General features: G+C 39.4%; 1 protein-coding gene across 1 annotated transcript in view; it reads right to left on the bottom strand.

Moving 5' to 3' along the window:
* Window positions 1–9496, bottom strand: part of kiaa1549la (KIAA1549-like a) — a 75571-nt gene extending 66075 nt beyond the window's left edge. Inside the window, exon 1 of the mRNA XM_026311769.1 lies at window positions 9088–9496. Coding sequence (XP_026167554.1) covers window positions 9088–9328 — 241 coding nt within the window. The 5' untranslated portion in view covers window positions 9329–9496. The remainder of the gene's footprint in view (window positions 1–9087) is intronic.
* Window positions 9497–12509: the final 3013 nt, after the last annotated feature.

Genomic DNA, 12509 nt, shown 5'->3' on the forward strand with positions numbered 1-12509 from the left:
GGATCATCATTTAAATGTACACAATTCTACCTTCTTCCCATGAAATTTCTTAGGACTTTTTCATTTTTATTGAGTGTGTGTGTGTATGTGTGCAAAACAGGCTTAACTTTGGGCAAACAAAAATAATAGTAATTGACAATAAACAAACACAATCTATCATCTCAGTTAATGACTGAAAAACAAATACATTTCACACAGTCATGGTATACAGCCAGCCATTAGTAGTTAGCACTGTTGCCTCACACCAAGAAGGCTTGTGTGGGTTTTCTCCAGGTACTCTGGTTTCCTCCCACAGTCCAAAAACATGTATGTCAGGTTGATTGGTGACTCTAAATTGCCCATAGGAGTGAGTGTGAGTGTGTGAGGTTGTGTGTCTCTATGTGGCCCTGTGATGGACTGGTGACCTGTCCAGGGTGTACCCCTGCCTTTCACCCAAAGAGAGCTGGGATAGACTCCAGCAGATCCCTGTGACCCTGGTTAGGGAATAAGCGGGTAGAGATAATGGATGGCTGGTATACAGCCTTGTGTGTTTTGGCCCTGTTATTCTGGCTCACTCTTTTGTCACTCATTTAGATTCCTCATACTGCCCTTCTTATTTTCTGGACTTCTCACTGACTGTGAGTCCTTTATCCAGACTCTTGTCTGTTTTCCTTGGACCCTTTCCAGATGCCATAGTATTACCACCATTCTGCCACATTCTGCTTGACCTGTGGATTACATCTGTCTTTTAGATTTCACACCTGCCTTTGGACTTGGCTTCCCTTGGTTGCTTAATTTTAGATTCCTTAGCAGTTTTCGGGTCTGATTTTTCTACTTTGCCCTTTGTTTACTAAGACTTTTTCCTGCCAGTTTCTGAACCCTTCATATTTCTGACTTTGTCTCCTGAATTCCCTGCTTGGTGCTGTTCACTTGGACTTGGAGAAGCCAGGTTTCTTGTGTTGTTTTAATAAACTGTCTTACTGCATCTGCCAGTCTATCTTTCTCATGTCTATGCTTGGGTCCTCTCTCTATTTGCTCTTACAAGAAATGTGTGGAAATGTACAATCATGTAGATATACAGTTTTCACAATATTGAAATGATATCCTTCTGCATGGAAGTGACTAAATTTAGACTACAGATAATCATTCACACCTCACAGCTTTAAAAACTCCAATTATCCAGACAAAATCCATAAAAAACTGTTTGAAGTGCACGGACATTCAGCTCGAAAAGTGCAGAATATGTAGACCTTCTCTTCAGGACACAAGCTTTAAAAATGAATATCAAAATCTCTGAAAATCAACCCCAAGCTACCAGGTAAGTAAGGAATTATGTAGTATAGTGTAGTGTGTGTGTGTGTGTGTGTGTGTGTGTGTGTGTGTGTGTGTGTGTGTGTGTGTGTGAGAGGGTGAGATGAGGGCAGATCATCCCTTAATTTCCTTTTTTTCCCTTATTATAAGCAGTGTAGACCACAGCATAATTAAAATGCGGCACAGTTCTTGTATTATGACATCTGGAGATAAGTGTGATTATGCATACTGCATGCACACCAGATGACTGCGCTTTAACGCAGGATAAACCTACCTGCACACTTCTACATGTCACAGACCAACTCAATATTATACCACGCTCACACATGAATGAGCTTTGCATGATAAATGTTCTCATATAAGGATGCTTTGTTTGTTAAAGTTCTTTCCACAAAAGACAGTTGGAAGTAATGAACCTTCCTAAAAAACACTGGTGTGGAAACATGCACCCTCTCAGAGGGTGAAAAATACAAAACGTGGCTAATTATGATCATAAAATCAATTTAACCAAAAGTACTTCTGCCTACCCCACATGACTCGTAACAGGGCCCTGTCATGCATAATGAATTTACTATACGGACTGAGAAATATTTGCAATCTGCATATTAAACATCTCTTGCCTCTTTGACTTCAAGTCACTGACAATCTTCCTCAGACATACACATACACTAACATATTCCAGAAATAGATAATTATCTCCAGAGTGGAGCAGAAACTTTGACAAAATAGAGTTTGCGTGTGTGTTTTCCTGCCATTGTCTGTGTACTAGAGAGGAAAAGGCTGAGATGTGTAGCTCAAATAATCAGTCTGTCAGAGACGTTTAGTTTGGTTACTTTGGTCACAATCACAATAACATCGTGCCTGGAGCCAGTGCCTTAAGTCAAACAGAGTTGTGTCAATCATTGGAGCGCTCCTCTTTGTATAGATTTTCCTTGTATAATAAAACCTGCTTCTGTATTTCTGCCTGACAACAGTGAGTCAACACTGCTACCAGTAGAGACGCCAGACATCACTACACAGGCTACCTGCAGTGGAGATAAGTCTCTGGGGTAAAGATGTGCCATAAATGACAAATATTGCCAAGATGACTGATAACACGATGAGGAAACTAAGATGTTTGTGGAAAAAAGGCAGCACTTTATTGTGATATCATTTCTTTCTTATAGCACATTACATTATCACTGATGTGGATTATTTAGTCTCCATGGCTGTCCAGTGTCTGTGGTTTAAATCTGTGTCACATAAAAAAGCCAAACTTCCACCAGACTCCTTTTTCCTCTTGTCAGTGTGAGGAGCTCCTGCAGTGCATAATCAGAGCAGAGTGCAGTCAGCCACAGCGATGCAAAATGAGCCACCACCGCTTGTGACGATGAGAACATGTGCAGGAATGATGCAGTGCCCATCACCACTAAGCAAGCAACTAATCTGACTAAACTGAGGTGCAACCAGTGATACTCACTATATCAACATACTACAAGGCTTGTAGTATTTTATGGTCTCTTACAGAGTCGAGTAGAGCCGAGTAGTCCTAGTGGAAGAGCCCCGTTATTGTCCACAGATCCCACAAGAACACCAAAACCAATGTATTTGTCCAACTTAAAGTCCTTTATTTCTTACTCTCTCTCTCTCTCTGTGTATAGCATTTGGCCTCAAGCTCATTAAGTAATCATTAAATTGACATTTATCTACATTTATCTTTAAATTATAGCCACAGAAAATAGTCATAGCTTCAGCCCACAAAATCAATATTCAACTATGTTATGCTGCAGGTAACTGTGTAAGCAATAAGTCTGATCATCTAAACTAAAGAGGATGTCTGGACAAAGTATATATTCAAAATTATCTCTCCTAAACAAATGACAATCAGGATTGGCTGATCTATAGAGCATGAGTGTCAGCTGTATTCAGGGCTAAAAAACATCCCTGGTCTTTTCACAATCTTACCACAACACTGTGCTTTATTATCCAATATTTGCTAACAAATGCTTCTTAATTCACCTTAAGAAACATGCTTTGACACAACATAAATTGAGCAGAAGTGAGCTGTGGCTTCAGGAACCTTTCGGATTGAATCTTGCAAATACTTGAGCACTGTAAAGAAGATAGCAGAGTGTGTGCTGCCATTCATTCAATTTGTCACAGTTTCTAAACCAATGAATCAAGTGAATGTGAGTGAGCTAGAATCCTTATAAAGCCAAGCAGCTGACATCAAATAAAGCAGGTTGCAGCACAACAAGCACTCACATCTGTCAACTATCATCCGACTTTCCAGTGGTACCACATCTGACAGTTCTCGTGCATTAAACATGAGTTCAGTGCTTAAGTGCATCATGAATCTTGTGGAATTCACTACAGTTATGAGTAAGATCTACTAAAAATTGACATATGCAAGAGTACACAGTAAATTCGTTCTCCTGTCACATTTAATTAAGCCCTGCAGTCTTAGATATTTATAGCTTTCATCCTTTTGATAATTCAATGCAACCCCAGATTAGATATGCGTCTTTAAAAGTGCAACAGCCCTGAACAGTGTGATCTCATGAAATTCACTGATATGAGATATGGGTGTGATTGTATGGCTATGGAGCAGAAGCATGCATAAAATGCCATCTCAATGCCAGTGTTTACTCTGAGTTTAAATTACGTCAACCCTGCAAAATTTAAATTTAACCTCCGTAAGCATCCAAATCTGTCTGACTGCCTGCTCTCTTTCTTGTTCTCTTTTTGTGTTGTATAGGCAAGTAACAATTTGAATTTGAATTTGAATTTATTTATTTTTTTAACAGGGACAAACACAACAATACATTAATCTCAAAGGAAAATATGCTTTGTGTCAGGTTTTAGCAGAGCTGCTAGTTTCCACCTGTAGTCCCTGAGCAGGTAGATGTTAAAATAAACACAGAGCGATTATGTAAATGACAAACATGTAATCAATAAAACATCCAAGCAAATTTTATAAAACAGCGATCCACACACACATCTGCAATCCTCATCGTCATTCACACATAAACACAGACTGATTATTCATACAATCCCACACAACAGTTCAATGTGTACATATCTGATTTGATAGTAGCCACTGTTTGGTCCTTCGTAAAAACACCTTATAGTCTGTGCATGATAGTGGCTCTCTGAGAGAAAGCAGATTGACCAAAAGAGGTTTTTCGTCTTTGGACACTACATTCTCCCCTCACTGTCGACCGCGTGGTTCTAGAGGATTTTTCGGATGTAAGCGAGACAAATTTTCTCAAAGGAACAACAACTGAGGTTTGCTCACATTTCTTTTCTTCTGACCAGCTGTGTCACATGAAACTTTTTCTGAGTGCAGGCACTAAACTTTTGATCAGACTGTGTGAGCACCAACTCTCAGGGCTCTCATATTCAGCCAACTCTTCAGAGAGGAGCCAGGCTATACTGTACCTAATCAGCACCATCGATCACTTTAATTGATGACAGCGGAGAACTTTTCTGTGGCCAGCCATTCAATGCCTCACACTGCCATGTAGGTTATCAGAGCCAATTTCTCTTTATCCATTATCTATACTGCTTATCTTACCAAGGGTCGCAGAGGAGTTGGAACCAATCCCAACTGACTTGGGTGAGAGGCAGGTACACCCAGTCTACAAATCACCAGTCTATCACAGGGCTGACACACAGATACAGACAAACATTCACACCTAAAGACAATTCAGAGATTTAATTTGTTATAAATTCTCTGCATCGCCACAGACAGATTGATATACAGTCTTAGACACCATTAGGACTTTACTAATGCTACTGCCAATACAGTACCTGAGTATTTGTACTGATACAAAAAATATTTTTTAATTACTTAACTATTTGCAGAATACAGTATAAGACAGTTTTCCTACAAAACCTCATTTTTATCTAACAGGCAGCAAAAAGTCTTAAATGATAAATGGTGTCTAAACAGCTGTACAAGAAGTCTGCCTAAACCTTCCTTTATGCCCCTGGGCCTTGTGGGCTCTCAAAACTGCTGCAACAAACGCTGCCATTATTTTTCATGTTTGTAAAAGGTGTCTAGTGTAAAAAGAGGTAAAAAGGGGTCATATGGACAAATGATGGACAAGTTCTAAGAAAACAGCAGTATCTTATGAACTGCTCTGAGATAATCAGAATAGTGGATGTTCAGCTGCTGGAAGCAGACGGTTTGAGTTTAGTTTAAACCCCACAAATACCTCAGTCAGAGAGCATGTCATCTCCATGGGTGTGTCATGTGACTCTGATTATTAGGCAACAGACTCTAACCTGGCACTTACTCAGATGTTATTTCAATCCCTGACTGACAAACACAGACACACAGTGAGAAAAGTACTAGCTGCAGATCTGTTCCTATGGTAACACGGACCAAAAGATCTCAGCTATTGACTGAGGATGAAGATCTCTGCAGACCGATTAAAGAAAACACCTACACACACGCGTGCACATGCGGTATGTTCATACACAGAAATGCTCACACACACACACATATATATATATATATATATATATATATATATATATTATTGTGCAAACAACAGTTACACATTGGAGTCCAAAATGTTTTTTTGTTTTTAGTTAAAAATAGAGATGGAGAACACAAAATACAATGTTCTCTCTCAAAAACTGTTCTCTCTAAAAGATTTGAAATATCAGGATGTTTGAGTAACCAGGTATGAGAAAAAAGTTAAATCTCCTCAAGCCATGCTATGGAGAAAGCTCTCAAGTGGCACAGCAGTATGATATAAAAGAGGATAAGCTGCGGGTGAGTAGGAGTTTTGCTCAGATTTAACTGGAGAGTTTGAGCAGATAAACTTTTTCCAAAAAATATTGCAGTCATGTCCATATTCTGAAACTATGCTCTCATCCTCACATCTTAACAAGGTAGTCTGTTTATTAAATTTGTACTTACTCTAAGGGCATGGTCTTTCTTTGAGTGGCATATGTTTGTATGATAAGCCAGTATTTCATTCCCATTTCTCTGAGGGAATCTTCTTCTCATTGGGTGGGCTCGGGGGATTTCAGTTTTTGTTTGCTTTTTTTTTGCCATTATTCTTACCATATGTGTGAAAGAAAGCTGACAAAACTTAAAGTTTATTAATTTCGTCAATTAACGCATTTTAGATTTAATTGAAAGCATATGTCGATTACATTAATGTAACAGAATACACAATACAATAAATGTCATTATTTAGACAATATAACCAGTGGACATAAACGAGACAGATGCTCTGAGTTTCCTTTGTTTCTTTAGGTTTCTGGTTGGTGTTTATTTCATCAGACATTAAAATTTGGCTGTTACGTAACAGTAACTCTGTTTATATAAGTTATAGTAACAAAGGACAATCTTTTAATGTAAAGTCAACTAACTACTTAGTAATCTCACCACTAGATGCTGTTAAATCTTTCATATTTTGCACATCGCACCTTTAATTCAGCACATGAATCGTGCTGTAAGTTATCTAGCTAGGCTATAGTGTTGATACCTTTTCTCTATCAGCTATCGCTATTGTTACCAGTTGGTGGCTTGCAGCTTGCTTATTTGACTCATTGGTGCAACTGTCGTCCCAAGTTGATGGAACAGAGAAACATCACATCCAGTGTTTGATTAGCTTGGTAGGGAGCCCCCTGATGGCTGTGGCATTATCTTTTCTGATCTACTTTTGTGAGATCTCGCCAAAGTCTACCACATTGATAATTATACTTCTGGGTCAGTTGAGAACCATGGAAACTATGTAGTGCACACACACCAGTGGGAGTGCTTTATATAGTTTTATTTTGAGCTTGTCCATATATGCAAAGACAAAATGCTTTTCTCACGAGAGAAACATCTGGAGAGAATACAGAGTTCTGTTTGCATTAACTACAGTGTCAGGCTCAAACTAATTTTGTGAAGTTACCATGGATGCTCCATTGCTGTTTCCAGGGAGAACAGTTAATCTGCCATTGCGGTTATGGTTACACATTTTGTGAAACCCAGAAGTCCTTGCATGTTTTTGCAAAGAGTATTGCAAGGTAATGCAAAAGTTTACATGATAACACGAAAGTAGATTTAAAAAAAAAAAAAAAAAAAATCACCACTGTGTGCCTTATGGGGCTTGGCACTTTGGCAATGCTGTCTCACACCAATCATACAAACGTTTTTATGTCAGCTCATAAAACTCTATTGTTTTTACATTCATTCATTTCACCTAAATCCCTTTCTACATTCATTTGGCTTAAGGTGCTCTGCTAAAAACTTAGGCACTGCTCCTAAGCCTTTCTGCGGTAGGGGGAACCACAGATTTTGGATTTTTTTTGTGTGTTTTGGTTTTATCAGATAATTTGAATTGGTAAACAAAAAAAGAAAGAAAAAAATCATAATTTAACAAACTTCTGCCACATCATATCTCATACTCAAGACCCTCCACAATAGTTTATGAAATCCCCTGACTAAAATTGAGTCATTATACCTGAAAAAGATGGGACATATGACATTTAACTTTTTCAAATGTCATCCTCAGGGCTGCCAGCATCAGTGTTGAAATTCCATTCACATCCAGTGTGAGCTGGATTGGTGAGTCGCTCAAAGCCCTGCAAATAAAACTATTTAAAACTGTCTGCATGGCTACGTGCCACTAGGGTAACATAGAGAAATAAGTTCTTGCTAATCTGAACTGACCCTTTACTAGCTATCTGTGAGTAGTTCAGGACCTCCTTGAACAACTGGATTCCTAAACAATCTTAAATGTGTCTACATCTTAGCCTCATGATGTTCTGTTTTATGTACACAGTTTTATCACATTACTATGTGTAAATGTACTGTAGGTCAGTTGTACTTGTACTTCATTTTCTTTTATAATGATATTTCTGAAAGCAGTAATTCAAAATCTAATCGATGCACATGTGGTCAAGGCATTCTCCAAGGTTTTATGCTGCCACAGCCCGGAACCCTTCACTGCTTTGAGACACACGGAAACAAAAATTTCATTCAGCTTTAGCCTGAAACACGTTCCCTTATTATATCCTCGCTCTGCCCAACGACTACTACTATAAACACTAGAAAATAAGCAACGAATAAGTCATATAGAATGACGATTCAAAAAGACCAGTCTTTGTCAACATTTTAGGTCCAAAATCCTTATTTCAATTATCGGTTCAGCCAAAGAGCTGAAGTCATGAAAGAGCCATAATGTATTTATCTTTGCCAACTATGAAACGTCCCTTATGAATCTTGCTGGTTGTTGACGACCTCGACCTCAAAGCTCAGTGAATGAATGAATGAAAAGTTTCCTCGTTAATACAAAGAAACGGCCGCGGTGAGCGTGTTGTTGCGGCGCAGCTCTGCGGTTCACCATGCGCTCCGGCTGCGTGTGTAGGGACGTGACAAGGGTTAGGGCCTGTGTGCTACTACTGATTTTAAACACAAAATAAACAAGGCTCTATATAAATGCAACCAGATCAATAAATGACATTAAATTAAATATATAGGCTCAAACCACAGCCCAGACGCGTCAAAATGACATCTTATCTTATCTTATCTTATCTTATCTTATCTTATCCAGCTGTTGGCATGTTATTTGGGCTACATCAACACCATAGTCTGGTTAAACCTTCCACACATTCATCCTCCCTCAACCTGGCTAATAAAGATCTGGAGAAATTATAATAAATCCAACCAGCTTGACGCTAGAATCGTGTCCGAGCCTTCAGTGGCACTCAGCCTGCTCATGTGTTGTTTGTGGTTTATTTGTGTGTTTATGCTGAACAAAGGGTCATTCTCACAGGTTGGATAGTAATACAGAATCAGGGTCTTACCGTCACTGGCCAAGGAGTTCTGCATCATCATCATCATCATCATCACCACCGCGCCGATGGTCACAAACCACCGAGCCCGTGTCCCATTCAGCACCCGCGTCCTCGTCCCCTTCCTCGGCGAGCAGACGGTCGCCATCCCTGCACCCAGGATCCATGAGCAGGGGTCTTCCTTGATATTTTCCCCTGCTACCCCGGGGCCCCTGTTGCCGCTGCTAGAGGGGAGTTCATGTTTGGGAGCCATTGGTCAACCAATTAATCCTGAATGGAAAACATCTAACGGTGCTGTTGTAGTGAAAGGCATCCGATCAACCTGCCCCCGGTGCGGACAAGCAGGGCTCGGCTCTCCATGAGCCTGCTGAAGCCTGGCAGGGTCGAGACAAGGGAACAGACACAGAAAAGAGGTTTTTAGTTTGTCTGTTTCTGTGTGTACGCGCGCTGTGCGTCTGATTCCTCTACTGTGACCGCGAAGCGCTCTCCATCTCTGCTGCCAGATGCGCAAAAGCACGGCCACTACACCGGAAACAGCGGATGCTGCCTTCAAAATAAAAGCAGCCATTGGGGTGCATTTGACACGTTGGAATGAAAGGACACTGTCGATTTTGCATTTGCGTTTATTTAGGATGGACGCCAGCTCTTCAAGCCTGTGAACACGGTTATAGGCGATGTCTAATGTCTGTGGAAACTTTGACTCGGAGAAGACGAGCCTTAAAATAAAGTTGATATAAACTGCAGATGTGAACGATGCGGGAATTTTCCAGGCAGAGGATCAAGCAAAGACAAAGGTTATTATATATCCAGTGTTTGACCCATTCTAGTGGCTATAAATCAGAATATCTCAGCTTCTGGTGCACATGATACTCTCATTCTTTTAAAGCCATCAGCTGTGACTACCTCCCACTTAATCACTACTTTTGCACTGATGTTAGTGCCATAAACTAAGTGCCATTCTCAGTGTCACAGCTAAACCATCATTTCATGTCTTTCACTCAGAATGAATACAGTTTTGTTCCGTAGAGACCATTAACCTTTATTTATTTTTGGTGAGATTTAATGATAGCCTTTCATTTTAATGGGTAAACCACCTACCGTCCGGTGCTGTTTTGGTTAGTTGTGGCTGGCTTTGCGCAGCTTGAAGCAGGTAGAAACAGCCTGCGTGTTTGGTATAATTACGGTTTTTTAAAAAAAACAGCAGGTTGTTCTCAAAAGTGCGACTGATTATCTCACCTCTGAAAATGGAGATGTGAGACAAATCACTCGTATCACACTGATGGACCGTGCGTGAATCCCGGTGCTGCATTAGATAAAAACCAACCAAAGCAGTGACGCTGCTGTGGGACTTTTTTTTTTTTTTTCCTTTTTGGCAGATCTGGGTTCAACAGGAGCCAGGCGGCCCCTGGTGGGAGCTGAGGACACTGTCTCACAGTCACTGAGAAAATACACTCATCATTCGACGTGTATATATTGTGGCCAGTTTACCGCGACAGAAATAATAGTGAAGTCATTATTTGATACAGGACCATCCTCTAGGAGCTATACTTTCTAAACAGTCACCACTATTTAGCCCAAATAGCCCTGCATTTCTGAATGCTTAGGAACAGGCAGGTGGGTACTGCATTTCTGCATACACTTTGTCGTTCAGTGTCGTTCATCCAATGACAAATCCAGATATATTTATGGGGAACAAATATATTTGACCACAGCAGTCAGGGCTAGGCCCCGCAGAGCTAAGTGGTAGGGTTTAAGAGCAGTCTGATGGCTACCGGAGAGAACAGGTGTTTTTGGCGCCAGTTGGTCAATCTCATCGTCCAGGTGCGTCCAAGTCTCGCGAGCGTTCTATAGCTGCCTCGGTTTAGCAACAACATTATTGATCTGTAGAAATAATTTAGTGTTTACCTGTAAGACAAGGTAACATTTCATAAATAAACAATAAACATCAAGAGAAACAATGAGTGTAAGAACTCTATTCATGTAGCGTCAATAAGGCCAGTAAAGAAAGAAAAAAGCTTCTGGGCTTTTCTGTCGTTCATGGATTGCAGCGATTTTGCATAGACTAAATTTATTCTCCCATCTGTCAATGTGGGGCTTAGTCTTTAAGTATTTATAGCCTATCGTTGAAAAAAAAACCCGAATTATTTAAAAGAGAAAAAAAGGGTTTTCTTTATAAATACACCAACTTTAATACACGTCACATTTAAGTGGTCCAGCATTAGCCTCTTAAATTGCAGCCAACTTGGAAATAAAAGCCTGGATCCCTGCATAGACTCACAATGAAAAAAGATGTTTTACAGTCACAATATCCCTCTCAAAGAATAAACATGAAGAATTATTCTAATTAAATCTCTTCATACAAGACGTCATTGGATAGAACAATGTCATTTAAGATTTTAAAGGTCACTTCTTTGATCTTAGATAGAAATTTGATGGGGAAAATTGTTTCTTTCTTGTTAATGCATGTGTACCTGAAGAATATTTTTTCTACTGAAAAGATGGAATCAGCTTTATTATCCAGGTATATTGGACACACAAGGAATCTGACATCAGTACAGTGTCTCTTTGTGCTTTGAAGTCAAAATTTTACACATAAGTGAAAAATAAATTAATTTATTAGGGTAACATTGTGCTGGTATATTTATAATGAACATGGTGAGTTGTTTGCTTTTTAAGTAGACACATTCAATACAGAGCAGCTTTATGACCGATACAGTATTAGAGTGCACCAAAAGCCATTGTTCTAAAGTGGGACGGCCTTCGTTACACTGTCGTGTTCTCTGGACAAGGATTTCAGATTGAATTTATGATAAAATTCTCCATAATAAAAGTCCCCAAAGTTATCCATTAAATAAAATACACTACAGTCAATATTCATTTTCCACCCAAGTCTCCAATAATAATTTTTGATTTTCTAGTAGTATCTGTTATGATAATACATTAAGTTAAAGAATCATTTGTTGGAAATCTGACCATTTTTGAGTTCTCCACAGTTAGCTGCATAAAATCACAATATTTCAGGGCTTTATCCAAATCATTCTATTAAAAATGGCGCAGGTGAAGAAAAACACATGATGCAGCAGTCAGTAATGTATTAGGCTCATGCCTGTTTAACTAGTCAAGATGTTATGTGGAAAAGAGCCCTTTCACGTCAGTTTCACTAGTATCACTGTGTTGTTCGTTACATTGGATACATAGTAAAGACAAACATTAAGAGGTCATCGCAGACAAGTCACACCCTAAATGCCTAATTTGACTGACTCGTTTAGCCAAAAAGTTACAGGGAAACCTTGTTAAATATCTCAATATCATCAATATAAAATTAAGATTTATATAAAACCAGAACACTTTCCTGCTGATCCTTTGTCCCCGACTCTACAAGCCAGTAAATGCTAGTTGGTTCACAATGACAGTGAAATACATAAACTCTGTAG

This window comes from Mastacembelus armatus, chromosome 6 (assembly GCF_900324485.2).
Source record: "Mastacembelus armatus chromosome 6, fMasArm1.2, whole genome shotgun sequence".
NCBI classification, from domain to species: Eukaryota; Metazoa; Chordata; class Actinopteri; order Synbranchiformes; family Mastacembelidae; genus Mastacembelus; species Mastacembelus armatus.